This window comes from Amphichorda felina (assembly GCF_050947745.1).
Source record: "Amphichorda felina strain 45539 chromosome Unknown scaffold_4, whole genome shotgun sequence".
Taxonomy (NCBI): domain Eukaryota; kingdom Fungi; phylum Ascomycota; class Sordariomycetes; order Hypocreales; family Bionectriaceae; genus Amphichorda; species Amphichorda felina.
In genome coordinates, this window is record NW_028145046.1 from 1,660,593 (window position 1) to 1,680,694 (window position 20,102).

At 53.2% G+C, this 20,102-nt stretch overlaps 5 protein-coding genes across 5 annotated transcripts; 3 read left to right on the forward strand and 2 right to left on the reverse strand.

The window, feature by feature from the left end:
• Nucleotides 1-1,126: 1,126 nt before the first annotated feature.
• Nucleotides 1,127-4,278, forward strand: ACO1O0_004295 (uncharacterized protein; the record flags this gene model as incomplete). The annotated part of the gene is made up of 3 exons (XM_083193735.1): nucleotides 1,127-1,231; nucleotides 1,290-3,761; nucleotides 3,817-4,278. 3 exons carry the CDS (start codon nucleotides 1,127-1,129, stop codon nucleotides 4,276-4,278), a joined length of 3,039 nt encoding a protein of 1,012 aa, XP_083050683.1.
• Nucleotides 4,279-7,216: 2,938 nt separating this feature from the next.
• IDH2 (isocitrate dehydrogenase (NAD(+)) IDH2) lies at nucleotides 7,217-8,700 on the reverse strand (the record flags this gene model as incomplete). Its single annotated transcript, XM_083193736.1, has 5 exons — nucleotides 7,217-8,008; nucleotides 8,065-8,187; nucleotides 8,249-8,335; nucleotides 8,482-8,547; nucleotides 8,692-8,700. 5 exons carry the CDS (start codon nucleotides 8,698-8,700, stop codon nucleotides 7,217-7,219), a joined length of 1,077 nt encoding a protein of 358 aa, XP_083050684.1.
• A 614-nt stretch (nucleotides 8,701-9,314) lies between these two features.
• On the forward strand, nucleotides 9,315-12,558 carry SEC5 (exocyst subunit SEC5; the record flags this gene model as incomplete). The annotated part of the gene is made up of 3 exons (XM_083193737.1): nucleotides 9,315-9,648; nucleotides 9,701-11,790; nucleotides 11,848-12,558. 3 exons carry the CDS (start codon nucleotides 9,315-9,317, stop codon nucleotides 12,556-12,558), a joined length of 3,135 nt encoding a protein of 1,044 aa, XP_083050685.1.
• Nucleotides 12,559-13,042: 484 nt separating this feature from the next.
• ACO1O0_004298 (uncharacterized protein) lies at nucleotides 13,043-15,290 on the reverse strand (the record flags this gene model as incomplete). Its single annotated transcript, XM_083193738.1, has 3 exons — nucleotides 13,043-13,152; nucleotides 13,209-14,696; nucleotides 14,780-15,290. 3 exons carry the CDS (start codon nucleotides 15,288-15,290, stop codon nucleotides 13,043-13,045), a joined length of 2,109 nt encoding a protein of 702 aa, XP_083050686.1.
• Nucleotides 15,291-16,390: 1,100 nt separating this feature from the next.
• Nucleotides 16,391-19,002, forward strand: ACO1O0_004299 (uncharacterized protein; the record flags this gene model as incomplete). Its single annotated transcript, XM_083193739.1, has 5 exons — nucleotides 16,391-16,492; nucleotides 16,544-17,065; nucleotides 17,120-17,596; nucleotides 17,658-18,037; nucleotides 18,105-19,002. 5 exons carry the CDS (start codon nucleotides 16,391-16,393, stop codon nucleotides 19,000-19,002), a joined length of 2,379 nt encoding a protein of 792 aa, XP_083050687.1.
• Between the last annotated feature and the right edge of the window lie 1,100 nt (nucleotides 19,003-20,102).

The following is a 20,102-nucleotide window of genomic DNA, read 5'->3' on the forward strand; positions in this document are numbered from 1 at the left end:
GCTAATGACAGTGTTTCAACTTCCAAGGATTCTGCCAAGGAACTGGAACCTTGGGATCCATAAGGCATTGACGCCTATTACCTTACCTAATACGAATAGTCGAAGTAGTATTAGTACGGATACACAGTGATATTCTGGGATAAGTACGGATAAGTACGGATAAGTAGGAATAAAACATATTATCACCAATAGGTAGTAGGTAATATCATGAATAAGTGACTGGCCAGTTCATTAAAAAGCACCCGGGTGCCGTGCGAATACTCATGTATACGAGGTCCAAGCTGCACGTCATACCTTGCTAGTCGTACGTAGTAACTCGTACGTAGTAGTACTGAACCCGACTCTCTGAATCTCTGATCACAGCTCACCACAATTTATCGACACCCGGTGTACTGATTAACATGATATTGTGTGTACTAAATCAGCGTCTTTCTGGACTCGGAATTGCTGCATAACTTGTCTTATGCTGTTCATAAATATGGCCGCCCTAACAGCATCACATGCACGAATCGCAGCACAATGTTTCGCAGTCCTACAAGATGCGCCCATGCTGCGAAATAAAAAACACCCTTTCCTAAGATCTTTCAGCTTTGACTAGTAGTGGAATTGCCTCTAGAGTTGATTGATAGGGTCTTGAGGGTGTATGAAGTATTAGAGTGCATTCAACTGGCATATTAACATACATATTAGTGCAGGCACCAGCTGGCAACAGTGGAGTGGGAAGCCCACTTGCCCACCTAACCCCAGAAACCTTGGGCGGTTTGTTGGAGCAGTTGGAGCTTGGACCCCGCCACCCAACCAACCACCAACCACCACCTAACTTACCCGGCAGATCGTGACCCGCCCCCCGCCAACCACCAACCACCATGGTACCTTGGATCCATCAACTACGAGTACAGGACCGACTAAGCTACCCTTTGCGACCGCAGCAAACCGATGCCATCTGCCCCCACCGACAGAGCACATCAGAGAATATCAGAGCTGCGCACATCTACCTACTGCTCAACATTCGCCCACGGATCCTTCGGTCGTCATCACCAAGAACAACGCCGAGAAACCTCGCCCTAACCTCGACCACCGTCGTCGCTGGAACCTGAGCGGGTGACAGTTGACGGCACTGTACATCATGGCAGCGGAGGCTGCCGGGGATGAGGCCACCGCGGCTCCAGTTGGGGATAAGCTGACCTTTCTTGACTTGCCCATAGAAACGCAGCGGGAAGTCATTTCCCATGTTCGTCTGCCCCTCCTCCACATTATGCTGTCATGGCGCCAAGCTGACTCGATTCCAGTGTTCCCAGACTGACCTCATCTGTATTGCCCTTGTCTCTAAGCATTTTCATGAGCTGGCCTCCGCCCAACTTTACAGGAGCTTTCACATCATCTTCCCCGACGACGATGACCAATACTCTGATTCGCCTATCGACGGCCTCGCAGGCGGCCTGGACACCTTCACCACCAGCGACTACAACTACACCAAGCACCTCCGAGACCTATCTATGGACACCCTGAGCGCCGGTGTCAAGGGGGAGCTCTCATATCAATCCTACCTCTACAGCTCTAGCTGTGGCAAGTTCCTCAACACGCTCCTTTACTTGACGTTGAAGAAGGCCAAATCGCTCGAGACCTTTAAGTGGAATATACGTGTGGAGCTGAGTAGACAGGTGTATCGCGAGCTGCACCGGATCCCTTCTCTGAGGAAGCTGCACATTCGTTTGCAGGCCGGAGAATCCTACTATGCTCCACCACCTCCTCTACCTGTGAACGGGGACTCGCAAGTTGGAAATCCTCCCGTGCTCTGGACCGACGGCCCGCCTACCTTGCCACCGCCGGCAATACCATCTACAATATCGCTACCACTCACCTCAAATATATCTCCTCTCCCTAGTGGTCCGCCACCCGCGCTTGTTCCGCCGTCCAAGTCGCTACCGAAAAGCAAGCTTTCTAGGCGGGGATCCCCCTCCAGAGAGCCTGCGACGCTGTCCGGGTTCCAGGGGCTTAGGAGCCTGTCTATACTCGATATTGACGACCTTGATATTGTATCCGAGCTAAAGACCTGCATTCAGAACTCAGCGTCCACACTCAATAACTTGAAACTGTCTCTGTCGGACTCCCTTGCCTCTCAAGCGCGAAAGCCTCCTCCCGATTCCGATCCAGATGACTCCGACGTCGAGGACGAGTTCCAGGTAGTGCCGACGACCCAGAACAACAACCAAAACGGCACTGGCCCTGCAAAAACATTCCGTGCTCAAGAGGAGAGAAAAATTCAAGAAGCTCTTCTCGGCCGCATATTCGATGTCGAGATTCCACATCTGCCTGGCAAGAAGGTGAAGAGCGAGAAAGCGCCTGTTGTTCAGCCTTCGGACAACGAGTCTCCCGAAGAGAAACTCAGCACGAAGGACCAAAATGCTCACCAGCAATTCATTAACTCCCTCCGATCTGTATCTGATCAACTGATGACAGTTGTATTCAGAACGGGTGAACGGACACCGTCTCACCAAGAAATTCTAGAGACGATAGAAAAAGCGGCCAGGAAGTACGTGGATTCCACAACTTCGCAGCAAAACAAAGAACAGAACACCAATGGTAACGGTGGCGCCGAGTCACTGGGTGTCAATGGAGGTGGGCAAGAAACAGGAAGCTCAAGCTTGGGAGCAACCCAACCCCAAGGCGTTTCCAACGATGCCAGCGTGGGGAACTCCAGCAATATAGAGAACTCGACAATATCAGCAGTATTAAATGCTGCAGGTAGCTGTACCCAGGATGATGCACTTGACGAGATCGACATGGAACACGTCGACACCCCAAATGATGGTGGAGAGGAGTTTGATGATCAGCCCCCTGATGCAAAATCCACCCAAGAAGACCCTGCGGCCGAAAGAGTAGCTGGGTCGGAGCTCCCCAAATCCTTGCATCAGCCCCCCGTGTCCAACATTGGGGATTTGCCGGTGTCAACGGGGCAGCTTGTACCTACACTAACGGATAACGCAACGCACGACCATCGCTTGATAGCCAACGTCAATTTCCTGCAGAGCCGCATTGAATTCTTCAAGGAACGGATACGTATATTGCGTACGGAAGGATCGTCGGCCCAGCTGGAAGAGATAACAACCCTTGAGCAGAAAATACAGGCATTTGAGCATACCATCGCAGATATTGGGAATCAGCTCGACGCCTACAACAGGTCTCAGGCGAGGGGATTGGTTCAGGAGTCTAGTGGAATTGATGCAAAGATATTCCAACGCAAGGTTCTTGATTATTTGAAGGAGACCCGGGGATTTGCCCTGGAGACACTGAGCATCCATCTCATTCCTGTCAAGGCATCTGTACTATCGCGGGCAGTTGATCTGCGCTCCCTCAAGCAGCTGACTCTTCTCAACGTGGGGAACCAAGCCCCCGTATGGACACTACTTTCTAAGGAAAACAAAGTCCAGCCTTTGCCGCTGCGAAAAGTGTTCACGGACAACGTTTCCGACGCGTTCTTGACCTGTATGTCGCAACTGGAAGAGCTGCACGACCTTTTTATGCTGGAGCGCAGCGCCAAGAGCAAGCCGGAAAGCTTTGCACCGCGGTCAAGCAACACGATGGATCAGATACGCAGGGTGGTGCTAACGAAACATATGCCCACCCTGAAGCGTCTCATGATCAAGGACGAGTCATCATCGAGCTCTAGCTGGGACGCTAACGAGAAGGCCATGGTGTATATGTGCACGCGGGGGAAGCAGCTGGAAGAATTGGCTATTAGCCTGAACATTCAGGCAGTGGTGAGTATTCGTGAGACCTCGAGATAAGCATCAGAATACGCTAACCAGATACCAGCACGCCTTCATGCAGTATTTGCCGGAACTCCCCAAGCTTCGAGCGCTCCACATTCTGCGATTCAAGAATAACGACACGTGCATATGGGTCATGCGGGAAATTTTGCGGTTCATTGTCGACAATCTGTCACATAACCCACACGGCAAACTGGAGTGGATAGCAATGGAAGATGACAGGGTGGATCGCGTCGTGCAGACGTCATCGGCAGAGGAAAAACTCCAGCGCGAGCGCAAGAAGAAGAAGAAGAAGTCGGCCAAGGGCAAGGCGCCGGCGTTGGTCGGGTTGCATGATACTTATCCGGTGCTGCCATCTATCCCCCTCAGCTCAGAGAGCGAAAGCGACAGTGACGACTATGACTACGACGGCACGAGGCTGCGGTTTAAGACGGTCGGGCCTATGCAATTCTGCGATGTCTGGGGCGTCAAGATTTTCGACAAGGGGATCCGCAGCGGATGCCTCTGAGAAACTACATTCAGTACGGGACAAAATTTTCACGACACGAACACGGCTTGGAATCGAAACCAGCGGGAGTAGGTAGGAGGTTTGGTATCCTCTGTGAAATGTTATCAACGGTATTTATGCTGGGTAGCCTCCCAGAAAAAGGCAAGGAACAGGTAATGAGGGAATCGGCGCACGCGGCTTCACGACTCGATAGGGAAATTGGATAGGGCTACGGAGACGCTCAATATCAAAGGTTCCTAGGGTATGTTACTGTATGGTGTACAAATGCAATATTATACAAGTTGATCAAGTCACGTTCAACGGGTGAAGTTGTTTGGTTGAAGAGCCTTGTGTGTGTGATAAGTCGCCGAAGCGGGATGTCGGGAGTAAGAGACGGCGGTCTACTCGCTGTCTCACTACATACCTACCTACCTACCTAGTAGTAGCTACTTAGGCAAGACTAAGATAGGTGGGTGTGGTGATTCACTCCTGCTCCTTCGTCTGGAGTCGTCGATGTCGAGCGAGCAGTTGCAACTTCCAAGGCCAGGAGACAACGACCAAGGTCTCGACTCTCGAGCAAATCAGCAGTCGCTGTAAACGGCAATAAGCGGGGACGGATGACCGGGTAGGAGCCCCGGTCGGTTATAGGTGGGACAGAGCAGAGGCTTGCAGGAAGGACCCTTGATGCGTGATGCGCCGAGGCGGGTCACGAGGTTGGTGGATTGGTGGAGCTTCGGAGAGATTGGATTGGGCTTTTTCAAGTTGCTTTTCAACTTGTTCGACCTCTCTTCCATAATTACCTTAACTCTCCTGCTTGACCTCATTTGGCCCCTCCTGTCTACAAAACTATGATGACCAGGGCAGCCTAGCGCCTGGTCCGGAGACTACGCTGATGCCAGGGCGCAAAAACATATCTAAGTTACAAGACGACGTCGTCGAATTGATCTAACGAAGGTCATCTAATACTATCTCACGACTCATCCAAGGCATTGTAAGTCAAAGCGGCGTTGTCTAGGCCCTGCAATTGAGCTATCAGTTGCCAAGGTGGCCGGTTTCCTGGCTTGGCTTGATGCGATCAGTACCTAGTGCCCACCTAGTCAACTTTACCAGCTGGTGCAGATTCCCGGTTGGATTGGCTGGGACCCCGCCCTCGCACACCATCAAAGAAGTCCACCAGAGACCAAGAAGACCAGTTAGTCGGGTCTGACGGTTCGAAACGTCAAGGATTCAATGGGCCCTTGGGTCATCAACAAGCATCAAGTCCCACTTCAGGATCAAGGTCCATCCTTGCTTTTACCTGGCTGATACATTTTCACATTGGTCATTCCCCACATATCTTTCTTCCCATTTTCATCATCCTGTCCTCGTCCGCTGGCAGCAACATTTAAACAGTGGTTACTGTTAGAGCAATATGAGACACGTCTCAGATTTACCCGTGTCCCCAATGGGGCACATTCTGAAACTGATGCCTGAGACGCCACCGCCGGATATTTCGACAAGGGAAACAAGCATCCTCGATCTCCCTTTCGATATTCTTTTCCTTCTATCCGACTATCTTGATACACCCTCAGTCCATGCACTCTCTTTGTCCTGCCGCGCGCTTTATAGTGCTGGCTTTCCAAAGACGCGGTATAGACTCGAGGGCGAGGATAAGAAGAAGCTCCTCATAAACCTTGAGCGGGACCCTTGGGGCGATGGGTTCTACTACTGTCAAAGGTGCAACAAGCAGCACATATATAAGCAGTACTACGGTCCACATTCAAAGAAAGAGGATACTGAGAAGTCAGTGGGCTATATCTGCGGTATGAGGGAAAGATTCACCCCTATGGGCAACTCATACGACCTGGGCTATCATCATGTTCGGCTCGCCATGAACCGTCACTTCTATGGACCCGAGCATGGGATCCCTCTCAAGAATCTTTGCATCCAACATGAATCCCAACGAGAGATGACCACCATCCAGTGCTGGACATCGGCCAATATCATCAAGGACGAACTCTTCCTTCTCCGAACTTATACATTCACCATCGCGAATGCCGACGTCCCCGCATTCCGTCGTTGCACCGGCCACCGCGACTTTCGCTTGTGCGAGCACCTTCCCTTCTTACTCAACTCGTCCATCTATCACCAGGCCATCCCCGAACTTCTATGTCGACCTTGTGATGCCTCGAGCAGAGATGAACTGGTATCATGCACCAACTCCCCCGGGTCGTGCGCCTTGTGCCTCCTCGATTACGACATCACCATCTCGAAAACCGACCCCGGCGACACGTGGAAGGTGAATATCGACGCTTATCATCAGCTTGGCGAATGCCGCTCCCCTGACGATTGGAAATGGGCACGCTTCGCAGAGAAGACCAGACCTTGCCGCTTTCTGCCTTACCGTCCCAATCGACAAGGCAGCGGGTATAATCCCGGTGCTGTCAAGAAGGCTTGGTTGCAAGGCTCCTCCCATAGCCTTGTCGACAGCAACGCAACATAGCTCGTGCAGAGCAGCATTTGCTGGGATGATGGTATTTAGTCTCGTCACATTTCCCAGGACTTCATTCAAGAATAGGTACAGATGTTCAAATGGATATTCATATTGATGCGAAGTATTTGTCTCACCAAAGGTGACGGACCATTGGTTACGTGCGTATGAGACTTTTATAGTATCATATCACGATAACTTTAATATGGGTGCTCCGGGCAGGCCACATCCTCAAACACTCTACCGCACAAAGCCTGGCATTCATTTAAAATGCCTCTTTTCCATATACTTTCTCGTCTCAGTTTATCTTCATAGCGCCGTTATAACTGGTACATAATCCCCAATTGTCGGGGTGAAAATGATAACCCGGTCACCCGTCTCTCTCCCCCTTCTCCGCGTTGCGATGTACATAGGGAAAATGATAATGGTTGAACCCCGGTGATAATGTGAGGTGTTTCGGGGGCGTAATACCGTATCTTCTTTGTTTTTTTACAGCTTAGAAATGATGGCATTGGCATACTCGTGAGTCTTGGCCTTGCCACCGAGATCGCCAGTCAGGGCCTTGCCCTCGGCGAGAGTGTCGAAGATAGCCTTCTCAATGCGGTTGGCGTGCTCATTGAGGCTCATGTGACGCAGCATCATGATAGAGCTGAGGAGAAGGGCAGTGGGGTTGGCCAGGCCCTTGCCCTCAATGTCGGGGGCGGAGCCGTGGACGGCCTCGAAGATGGAGCACTCATCACCGATGTTGCCAGAGGGAGTAAGACCGAGACCGCCGATGAGGCCAGCGCACATGTCGGACAGAATATCACCGTACAGGTTGGGCATGACCAGGACCTTGTCGTTGTAGGGGTTGGGGTCGGTGACCATCTTGAGGCAGGTGTTGTCGAGGAGCTCGGCGTCAAACTCAATGTTGGGGAAGTCCTTAGCGACCTGCTTAGCGACGTTGAGGAAGAGACCGTCCGACATCTTCATAATGGTGGCCTTGTGCACGACGCGGACCTTCTTGCGGCCAATGGCCTCGGCGTGCTGGAAAGCGAAGCGCAGGACGCGCTCGCTGGCTTCGCGGGTGATGAGCTTAATGCTCTGGACGACACCGTCAACGACGACGTGCTCGATACCCGAGTACTCGCCCTCGGTGTTCTCGCGGATGAGGACAGTGTCGACACCGTCGTAGGGGGTCTTGAAACCGGCGACCGAGCGGCACGGGCGCAGGTTGGCGAAGAGGTTGAAGGTACGACGAAGAGTCAGGTTGAGGGAGACGTGGCCCTTGCCGACGGGGGTCTGGAGAGTGTTAGAACTTGCTTGTTTGCTTGCGGGTTCGTCGGATGTCGACATACAGCAAGGGGACCCTTGAGGGCGATCTTGTTCTTCTTGATGCTGGTAATGGCGTCATCGGGGATGGCAGTCTTGCCATCCTTCAGAATGGGCGTCACGTCGATCGATTCCCAGGTGATGGGGGTCTTGGGACGTATGTTAGCGGGCACGCGCGCAAACTTAGAAAGCCTGCTCAGAGAGACGAACCTTGGCGGCGGCGAAGATGTCCTTGACGGAGACAGCAATCTCGGGGCCGATACCGTCACCTTCAATCAAGCTGACGAGATAGTTGCCCTGTTGCCTCCATTGTCAGCGTCGGAGTCAAGATTGTCGTTGGTTTGATTGTTGTGGTTTCCCCCGTCGCTGCCTGAGTGATTTTATCTCGACCATGCCAGCGACGGAGGCGTCGACAACAACCAATTGCCCAGAAAACTGCGCACCTTAGAGTCCTTGCAGCCGTCGTACTTGGCAACTCGCTCGTTGGCGCTCGAGTAGAAACGCTGGGCCTGTGGGGGAAATTTTGGTCAACAATCGCGTTCTACTTCTGGTAATCGTGTCCGGTGTATCTATACCGAGAGAGACCAGGTGGCGGCAGCGCGAGGCGCCGCGCGCAGGCATTGCCTGGGAAGAGGGCTGGAAAATGCTCGCACGCTCAGCATTTCGACGGATTTGTGCAGTCTGGCTTGAGAGGAGTAGGCCAAATTAGAATGTACAAGACCGCAAACCACGACAAAAATTGGCGGATGCACGCGGAGGAGGAGTCGAAAGTTTTTGGAGATGGAGTTCGGCACAGCGCGGGCGAGAATGGAGCCGCCGATATTCTGCGCCAAGCCACGCGCCGCCAGCTACGACTGTGGCGCCCGGCGTTGCTCCTGCTGTTTTTGCTCTTTGGTGCGCGGTTTAGCTCGGAGCCGTCGGAAATCCGCTGGTAACGTCCGAGAAAATCCTGGAATTGGGATGTGGCTTGATGTGGCTGGATATTGTGGCTCAACTTCTAGGTGGCTGATGCATGCGTGCGGTGGTGGGTCGGTTGTGTCTGGCCTCACCTCCGACCTAAGCTGTCCTCGTTCCACTAGGAAGCTTGGGCAAGCCTCTTGCTACATTGTGCGCCTTTGCAACTCGGAGACCTGTTGGCCATTCATAGTACTACATGATTACGGCCCGCCCCAGGATATAGAACTGTTATTAGCTCCCGCTGAACGGCATCCTCGCCCATTGGCTACGCCTTCGCAACGAACAGAGCATGCGCCTGACATAGTCGACAGCCCGCGCCATGGCTGACTACGATCGTACGGTCCTGGATTTCTACCAGCTGTCGACACCATTCCCATCCGAATGGCCTGAGGAAAAGAATGAAAATGGCGACGAATCCTCGGGCGAAGAAGATGGATCATCCTCTAAGCTCCAACGTCGTAAATCCCGGTACCAGGCACTGGAAAGGGCAGCAGGCGACCGCAGGAGCAGCTACATCCCTAACTCAGAGAGCGGCAAAGGAGGGATGGGAAACTTGGTGCAGAAAGATGAACCCGATCCACTGGGGTCGACGGACAGTGTTGTCCGACTCTTGAAGTCGCTAGGGTTGCCCGTACAGGACGACGCCCGATTGCGTATGTCTAGACTATCACGTTTACCTTATAACAGGGACTAATCTCAGGCTAGGCAACCGATTCCTACTATCTTCGACAACCTTCTCTCCCGCTCTATTTCTCTCTCAGGTGCATGCGACGGCCGATACTGGGACCTTGCTCAAAGGCTTGGACTTCCTATCTCATTCGATCGACCAGAAATCGGCATCACTAAAGGTCCTTGTCGAGTCCAACTTTGAGCGCTTCGTCAAGGCTAAGGCCACTATCGACAACGTGTATAAGGAGATGAAATATCGTGGAGTCGAGCCTCCCCAGTCTCGGACGCGCACTCACTCCCGACACGCCAGTCGGAGCAGCTACCGCAATAGCATTAGCGGGAATGGTCTGAATAATCCTCTGACTTCTCCCATGGGCGACAGTCGTAAGAAGAATGCATTGGCAAAGGAGAGCGAGTACGGCGTGATGGGAATCAAGGCTCCATTGCTGGATGTATCAGCCAAGGCGGAGGACGTTTGGGGTCCTGCTCTCGGTGGCCGAGAGAAGGAGGAGAATCTCAAGATTGTCTCTGCTCAACTCAATCGATTCAAAGATTATGTAGAGCTGAGCTCTACGATAGCAGATAGTATCAAGAGGAAGGATTACGAGACACTGGTGGAGGAGTACAATCGGGCGAGAACATTCGCAGATTCGGCGCGCAAGATGGTGGAGAGTCTACGAGGAGAGCCTCCTGAGGAGCCTCAGCTATATCAGATCCTGCTGGCAGGGCGGATGTGGCACGACGTTGACCAGCAGATCCAGAACTTTAAGAGAGAACTCTGGAAGAGACTGATATCCTTGAACACTGTCACAAAATCCGACGTGGCGGCTGGTCGAGGACAGGACCAGCACATGGACTTGATAAGCCTTCTGTTGGAACTTGGCGTTGGCGACAACCCAGTCTGGGTCTGGCTTTTGAGTCGGTATGACCACTTGAAAGGCAGGATTCTAGCGATGGCGGATCGTTCTAAGGTCGAGATTGAGGTGCTGCGGCGAAGGCTGGCTAGTGGGGAGAAGCCGACGCCTCATGCTATAGCCACCCACCTGCGGTCCTTGGCACGGCAAACGACAGAGGAGAAGCCGACGTCTGGTGACTCGGCGGATGTCCTTGAGCTGTGGGACAAGATTCTTGGATTCCTGTCAAACCTCTTATCTTCTTCGGGCATTTTGGGGGAAGTGGTCGAGTTCTGGCAGACAGTCCAGGGCTTTATCGACGGCAAGGTGCAGAAAAACCTGCCGACAGGCTACAACGGCGAATCTCAGATTCATCATCACTTATCAGAGAAGGTGATTGAAGACCTAAGGAAAGGCACAGTGGAATTAGTCGAAGCTATCCGGGAGCACGTCTATTCCTTCTTTACCGGCCCTCCCCCGGAGGACATCTCGATGCTCTTCTCGCCATTACCACCAACTCCCAACTCACCGTCTCCAACGACCCCTGGCTCAAGCGCACTGAGCCCAACAGGCCGTAGGGATCCTCGCTTCAACTTTGACTCAAATAACCCACCACCACCATCGCCTAAAAGGGGCGAAACATGGGAGAAGCTTGCGTTTTGGCCGCCATGGTCCAACTCCCTCAGCGGCGTCTACTACCTTTCTAAGATGCTAGCTCTAGTTGGGTCTGGAGCTTCGGACATGGCCAGCATTGGGCCAGTCGCTTCTGGCGATGGTCAAGTGGTGGAGAGGCTGAAAGCGCTTGTGGGCGCCTCCCGAGAACGCTGTGTGACCGCACTTTGCGCGGCCTGGAACCGCGATGCCGAGAACATCAAATATGTGGAGGATTGGCAGCGATCCGCGGAGCTAGGTGACGTGACACGGATGCCTTCCAGCTTCTCCGCATTTGAGGGAACACTGCTCCTGGGGATGCAGAAGATACTGTATATCTCGGAGGCTATGTCAAAACCCGGTGCTGGAGACATCGTCCTGCCTCCCCCTACAAAACTGCTGCAGATGGTTCGAAGCCAGTATGTGACCACTCTGTATAAGGCTCTCAGTGGGATGGTCGAGAACGCCGAGCGGTCTGTAAAAAAAACGGACGACGAGTGGTCAACCGAGGGCGAATGGTCAACAGCGGCGCCAAACGCCGAGACGCTTCTCAGCAGGAGCACCCTGGATGCCGGTGATCGTGTAAGAATATCCTGGGAACCTCCATACACACGAGACACACAGACTGACATGCTGCAGAACATTCGAATGCTCCTGACTCTCAGCAACCTCCAGGCTCTTCGATCACAAGTTGTTCCGAGCCTGAACTCGCAGTTTGAGAATGCCTTCTCCGTCAAGCTGACTGACGAATCCAAGACAATAAGGGACGTACTCGGCCAGATTGATGCCCGGCTGTTCCAGTCCTACACCAAAAAGTCCATTGAGAAGCTCAGGGATACCATCCAAGCCGGTATCGCCGCTGATGACTGGGTCCCTCCTCCAGGCCAGCGCCCGTCGGCGGCTAAACCATACATCTACGAAGCACTCCTCACTCTCGTCCTAGTCCACTCGCAGGTCTCCACAACGGCATCCTCCCTCACATCGCAAGTCCTCTCCTTTCTGCTCGAGCAGACTTCAGTCCAGCTCCTCGACGCCTTCCGGAAGCGCCCGCGCTACCCACTCCAGGCCCTCATGCAGGCCACGTTGGATGTGGAGTTTGTCGCGCAGACCCTGAGCCACTACACCACCGACCGCGCGTCGGAGCTCCAAGGCCAGATCTACCAGGAGCTCGACAGCCGCACAGATAATGACGCACGGGCGCGGTTGCAGAGCGAGCTGCCCGAGATGCGCAGTGTGCTCAAGAAACTGCGCGAGGCGAGCAAAAACGAGTTTGCGTGCTTCAAGAAGCCCAAAAGGCCAGGCCATGGGACAAGTAGGACAAACAGTGGCTTGTCAGGGACCTCGGGTTAGAAGAATGGACCTCTAGATTTATGTAGCGGTGCTCTTATCCGGTAGGCCTTAAATCTCTGAATTTTCATAGACCATCCATGTCGCAATCATAGTAGGATGGTGTATCACAGTGAATATAAAGTGAAGGATGTGATCCAGCCAGTTTGTTCGAAGCAATATGAGAACCGCGAGGTATCATCTTTCTTTATAAAACCTTGTACTGGAACGCCGTCCGCATACACATCTTTCGCCATTTTTCTATTCGGCTTTTCGTCCCTTCTCGACTTGGCAATTCCTCAATTCCTCAATCTAGCCGAGCCGGGCCGAGGGAAGCCATTCATTATACCATCCGCAAACGCCGTATCGTGCATTATTATCGTCAAGGTGTCAGCTACTCGTGTCGTATATGCGTTCATTCATTATGCATTAAAGGAGATCCATGGTTCTAGGGCAGGTAGAGCTCTGAGCATCACACCTCCACTAGCATTGTGGTCATTCCGTTTGATTAGTTGACAGGATTAGGGAGTAGTAGGTGGGAACAGAAGGCGAGTTCGAGGGATCGAGAGTCGACGGGCGAGAACTGGGTATCCTTTTGTCGGGATTCCACCGAGTCATCTAAGAATTTCATGTCAGCTTTGAAACCGTAGGCTGGATTATACATATCCACATACAGTCTAGATCAAGGCTCTCGAAGAACGTGACCACTTGGGGGTCCTGATCCTTGGCAACCAGCTTGCCGTCCTCACTCCGCGCAGTCTGCGGAAGGGCCTTGCGGATAGCAAGAAGCATCCTAAGCAGGCTTGCCAAATTGCTCCCTTGCTGGGTGAAGGCACTCGGATCGCGCTCGAGGGGCCACCCTGGCCGAAGGTGATCCTGTTCCCACGCCTTGAAAGCCCAGGTCGACTTTTCCACGCAGTTGAGGAATATCAAAGCTGTGAGGAACATCTTGAAGTCGATCTTAGTCTTGCTATCCTGGAGAAGGCGGTGCATGAGGCTAAGGAGAGCTTTGGAAGTGTTATTGGCCTTGCGCTCCGCCGCAGCGTTTAGCTGCATGCAGATCATGGTATAGATGTCCGCATCATTGCCACTCTGTGGCTCCTTAATCCACCGCGGCTGTTCTCCCTCTGCCCCAGGCTTCTCCAGAAATGTCCACTGTCTCTCACGGTCGATGATCTCTACCAAGCCCCATAGCTCAAGGGCCTTCCTCAGCAACTCATCTTCTTCCTCTTCCAGCCGTTGCTTAGCAGTTTCCAGAGTGATACGCATAAAGTTAGAGGACTCGCGGTCGATGAGAAGAGGTAGTGCATCGCGCATATACTTCTCAATCTTATCAGGGATATCCTCTGTATCCTGGTCAATCATGACAACTTGCTGGAACGGCTCCTTGCTCTCTCTAGCAGCGGCCTGACTCTCGCTGGGACCTAACATAGCTACCAGGGTCGGTGCACTGATATGGATATCAGTCTCTGGGAAATGAGACACCTGAATGACAGTCCCATTGTTAATGGGCTGAAGTTGGTCCTTGAGGAGGTTGATCCTATTCTGTGATAGGACCACTTGGACACCCGCCGAATACAGGTCGAGTTGCTCATGCAAGCGAGTTCGAACACATCCTGTGCGCCACACACGCGGGGCCAGGACTTTGCGACAGGTGTCACAAGGATCCCCCTTGCCGCAATTTTTGCGCAATATTCGGCACCGGATACAAGCGCCTATCTTCCGAACCTCTTGCACCTCCTTCCGGCGCGCCGGTGTAAATCTGGCTCTGGAGTGACGAGGCTTGCCATTTATGGACCCGTCGCTTGTGTCCATTCGCATCCCGCCCCGATTCAAGGGCATGGGGGCAATTGGCGTCTCAGTCAGAATAGGACCCGGCGGGGCATTTGCAAGGTATGTCATCTCGCCCCAAGGTTGAGTAACGTTGGGCTCCACAGCAGAGATGGCGGCAACATGAGGGCTGGGTGTTCCTTCTGGAGGTGGAGAGGAGGCCACGGCGGCGTCGCCATTGACAAGCTGTGGGTCGAGGAAAGATGGGTTCAGGCGCGCAGTCGCAGCAACTGCAACGGAGATATTCGACACATCGGGGGAGGACGTTCCTCCGGGAAGCAACGCTTGAAGCCGTTCCTCCGGGGTCATATCGGTTGGGGGAGGGGTTGGGTCTGGATAGAGGCGGTTAGATAGGAGTCCAGGGGGAGAATAAAGGAAAGGAAGGCAAAAAGGGCAAAAAAAGGAAAAGACTTACCCTTCTTCCCATTTGGAAGTCGGCCATCATACGTCACTGGGGGGTTGTCCAAGGTGAATTGTTCCTGAACCTCGAAACGGTCGGCGGTGAATTCGCCATTGGCGGGGTTGGCGGGGCTAGAGCCATCCTGGCCCTTCTGGACGACCCGGTTGTTCTCATTAAGGTCGACCTGGCGCGACGCCTCAGCAAGAGTCTCAAGAGCACTCCAGCCTTGCGGGAGATTCTGTAGTTGCGCAGCTTGGGCATTGGCGTGGGCATTGCGCTGGGCGCCGTTGCGATCCGAGTGGGCTCTATTGGTGATGCCGTGGAGCTCGAGGCAGGCTCGCATACGATCCGAGTCGGAGATGGCGGGGCATTTTTTGGTGATATGGGTGGTCAGGCTATCTATGCGTCCCTTGGGGAAGTTCTCGCCACACTGCTTGCAGGTGTGGGGATATCGGTTGCTGTTGTCGTTGAGTTTTGGCCCGCGGACAAAGTACTCGAGGATGAGGGGGTTCGGCTTTCGACCCATTGCGCACGGCGGAGCGACGGAGCGAGGCGCTTGGCCTGCCGCCTCTGCTGCGAGTACGCTCTGAAAATCGAGGCCGCGGGGAAGCCGCCGCCGGATCCTTGATTGGGCAAACTACGCGTCGTTGAGCCGGCCCAGCTGGGGGGTTTGTTGACGATGGCTTCGGAAAATGGGATTCTGCCCTCCCTCACCGACGAAATTCTTCACACCGCCTGGATCGCGGGTGATGGTTCTGCCGCTCCGCGCCCACCAATCGGGTTGCATCGGTACAGGCCCTATCCACCCGGGCAGGAAGCCCCGCTCCTTGCCGTGCTCCACCCACCGAGTCAACTAAGTCTCCACTCCGATAAGCGGTCACTGTTGTGTTCTGAACTTCTGATTCTGAGCTGGACCTACCTACGCAGCATCTACGGATATGTCCAGGTGTTCTGGTATTTTTAAGTTGCCTGGCATGCGTCTCGCTTGAGCCAAAGCCCTTGCAGCTCATGAAGGCTCCAGGTCACTGAACCCAAAGTCACGTTGGATCACGCACACCACCCAAGGTCGGCAAGTGCTACCATCGTGGGAGGCGGCTTGTTCTCCGGCAAAGCACAATGATTGTACGAGGCAGGCAGTGTGGCTGATGCTGGCTTATCATTACCTACTAGTAGTGGAACCTCAGCCATCTGATCTTTGGAACGCGACAAGCAGTGCGGAAAGAGAGACGGAAGAGGAAGGGGAGGGAGTTTCGATCTTGGTAAAATGGTGAACTCAGGCTCTTTCCTTCATTCATGGGGTCTTTATACGGCAGGCATTATGGACGCCCCCATCTTGTTTACCTGGACATGCGTCTCTCCATCTTTGCCTTGGATGTATAAGAGTGAGGCGGCTCCAAGCCGGGGTGTTGGGTGATCACATTCTTTCTGTCATCCATTCCTTTTATCCCTTCTACTATAGACCTCCTGAATCGATCAGCAGTGTTGGTTTGCTTACCCCTCGATTCTACACCCCCTGACCCCGCATCCTTGAAATGAACTCGCCATTGCGATTCTCGCAGCTATGGCCTTTTTGAAATACAACCCAGACAGTATTCTGGGGCATTTTGGAAAGTCCGACTGTCAATAATGAAGTGGGCAAACGTGTATAATCTGGCCCTTGCGGTGCCTATCGGTCCCATGACGACAGTGCAAAAGGACAATGACCTGTCTCGCTATGCATTAACCGACGTGAGTGAATCCTCAGTATTCTGAACACCATTTTACTGACTTGAAATGCAGACGGGGTCGATCAATGATGGCAATACCTTTCCTGGGGTTGCTCGTCCCTTGGGGATGGTTAAGCTGGGCCCAGATTTGTACACTGGGATTGACGCGTATTCTGGCTACCAGCCGGTTGGAAACTTCACAGGCTTTACCATGATGCATCAGAGTGGAACTGGCGGCGCGCCCAAGTATGGAGTTATCTCGCAGATGCCTGTCGTTGGGTTGGTAAAGAACCCGTTGAGTGATTCCGTCAATGATACCCGTGCCGCCCCCGATGTGACCGAAGTTGGCTACTACAAGGCTTCTTTGGGCTCTGGCACCACCTTGGAAATGGGCGCTACTAATAAGGCTGGACTTTACAAGTACACATTTCCCCAGACGAAGGAGTCTCTCAACATTCTTGTTGATGTTTCTCATGTTCTGGCGTCTTACCGTGGCCAGCAGTTGGAGCAACATTTCCTCGGAGGTAACATAACCGTCCGTCGCAAGCACGACTCGGACAGTCTTTACTATACTGGATTTGGGACGTTTGACAATGTAGGTATCCGGATCATTCAGCGCCAACAGATAACTCTTCTCTAACAGTTCCAGGGCTGGAACAGAGCTGGCCCATGGACAGTATACTTCTGCGGGCACTTCGACACTCCTTCATCTTACAAGACATTTCTCGGTGCTGACTTTACGTCGGACAGACTTGTCGAGTTATCGGATAAGCCTACGCATGAGTCTGACTCAGCCAGGCTTGGAGCATTGTTCACCTTTGAAGAGACTTCTGTCATCTCGAGGGTTGGGGTTTCATTCATTTCTGTCGACCAGGCCTGTCACAATGTCGATGCAGAAATCCCCGAGGGCACATCCCTCGAAGAGATTCGTAAAGGGACGCGGGATGTATGGAACTCGCAGGTATTCAGCAAGGTAACGACCATGGAGACCAACGTCACCAAGCTCAACCAGCTTTACTCTGCGCTCTACTTCATGCATCTGATCCCCACGAACAAGACCGGCGAGAACCCTTTATGGGAGTCAAGTGAACCTTACTACGATGACATCGTAACATTCTGGGACACTGTAAGCTTGAATATCCGTCTGGGAATCTATATCGAAAGCTTGCTCACCTTTTCCCAACCAGTACCGAAGTTGGACACCTCTCTTCCACGTTTTGCAGCCCAAGCACTATGAAGAGCTCCTCAGATCTCTAGTTGACACCTGGCGCAATGATGGCTGGGTTTCCGATGCCCGGTCATCTCTACACAACGGAGCAGTACAAGGTGGCTCGAACGGTGATAATGTGTTTGCCGACGCCTTCATTAAGGGGGTCAGAGGCAAGATTAATTGGAAGGATGCCTTTTCCTCCATGCTGAAGAATGCCGAGGAAGTGCCAAAGAACAACTACGACCCGCGGGACCCCAGCGGTTCTACAAAGGAGGGTAGAAGTGCTCTTCCTGATTGGCTTAATCACGGTTACATTACGCCTCGTTTTGGACGGTCCGTCAGCAGAGCCGTGGAGTAGTGAGTTGATCCTTAATACGCGCGTGTGTTACATATCATGCATGGAGACTTTCTCACAAGATGCTAGCTCCGTCAACGACTTTTCCATTGCCATTGTTGCGTTGGGCCTTGGAAAATCCTTAGAGTTCCTGAAATATTATAACCAGTCGCACAATTGGCGCAACCACTGGAACAATGAAATGACGGCGCTAGGCTTCCGTGGTTTTCTTGGTCCCCGAACCGAGAAGGGCATGATAGCCCAAGACCCTTTAGATTGTGGTGGGTGCTACTGGACGGATTATTATTACCAGGGATTGCCTTGGGAATACTCCTTTAACGCTCACCACGACATGCAAACCATTATCACGTTTTCTGGGGGCCCGGAGCGATTTATCGACCGCCTTGACATGACTTTTACCCCTGGTATCGTTCCAGGTAACGAAGCCTTTGGGAACACCATATTTAACCCAGGCAACCAGCCGAGTTTCCTGACACCCTACCTGTATAGCTACGTCAACCGTCAAGACCTCACCGTCAAGCGTACTCGCCATATTGCCAAGTCATACTACAGCCCCACCCCCGGCGGCCTGCCTGGAAACAGCGATGCTGGAGCCATGGAGTCTTGGCTGCTCTGGAGCATGATCGGCCTCTTTCCCATGACCGGCCAGCCTATCTTCTTCATCGGCTCGCCATGGTTCTCGGATCTGACCATTGACCTTGGCGATGGGAAGATGCTCGAAATCACCACAAGGGGTGGCGATGAAGGCACCTTCTACGTCCAGTCTCTTAATGTCAATGGAAAGGAATGGAATAGGAGCTGGCTCAGATGGGACGAGATCTTCGCTGAGGGCGGTACTCTGGAGTTCGTTCTGGGAGACAAACCTTCGAGATGGACCACCGGCGAGCTTCCTCCCAGCCCAGGAAGTCTGGATGTGGAAGAGGCCCGAAAGCTCATACTGTCGTGGTCCAGACCCAGCTCTAAATAAAAAGGCGTGGAATTCGCTCCAGCTACATAGGGTTTTCAAGAGAGGGGAATCTTAAGGGCACTGGGGGCTTCATTCATTCAACATGAATGCGACACAGCGATGTTGATAGCTCTGGCAAACGGTGAAAGCGAGTAGCCGGGTTTGCCACCATCCAAGAAACCATGCTTATGAGTAGTTTCATCCGGTATCAACAATAAACTCTTGGAACATCAATTCCGTGCTATGCCGTAAACCGCTACACCAAAATACACCGAATCGAATTTGTGGGTATCTGATATACAACAAGACGCGACTTGAAACTCCTACCTTATCTAGATGGCTCGTCCCCACCCCATACATTGCGGAACTCCTCGCTGTCGGGGACTTGGTATCCCGACGTATGGTGATCTTCTTCTTCCCGGACTTGGGCTGGCTCGGAAGCCCAGGCCGGGTCTTCCTGCACATGGTGACTCTCAACGACTTGAGGGGAACGCGGAGGGGGTTCCTGGGCGGTCGCTGGCCCGGGTTCCGAGTGGGGCTTGGGCGTGTCGGACACCTGCTTCTCCACGGCTTTCTTTGCCTTCTGCTTCTTGCTCATCTTCTTCCTGATTGCAACAACGGGCTCAGGCACGGCATCAGTTGGTCCTTGGGGCCTCTGTCGCGGATAGGGCCGCCCAGATGCAAGGGATGCAGGGGCCCTGGGTTTTGGCGACGGGTACTTGGGGGATCTCACCCCAAAGTTACCAGCGGAAGAGAGGTATCGCTCTCCTAGCGGCTCACTGGCGGTGATGACAGGGTACTTGCGGCTTGTTAATTTGATGCTCTTTGCGCCCGTGGACGAGATAGTTACTTACGTTCCAGTCACCATACTCCAACTCCCGCGCGGCGTCATACATGGCATCCTCCTCTGTATCTAGTTCAGGCTCGTCAAAGGTCCCATGGGTATTCTCATTGATCTGATCCGGGCGGTTGTTGCTGGAGCTCGACGCCCCGTTCCCCAGGAGCGGGGTTGTCGAATTGATTTCCCCGGGCTTGGGGATCCAGTACTTGCCCTTGCCGCCTCGTTCATAGCGCATACCCTCGCGGAGTCTAGCCAGGCGGGACTTCGAGTCCTCATGCGC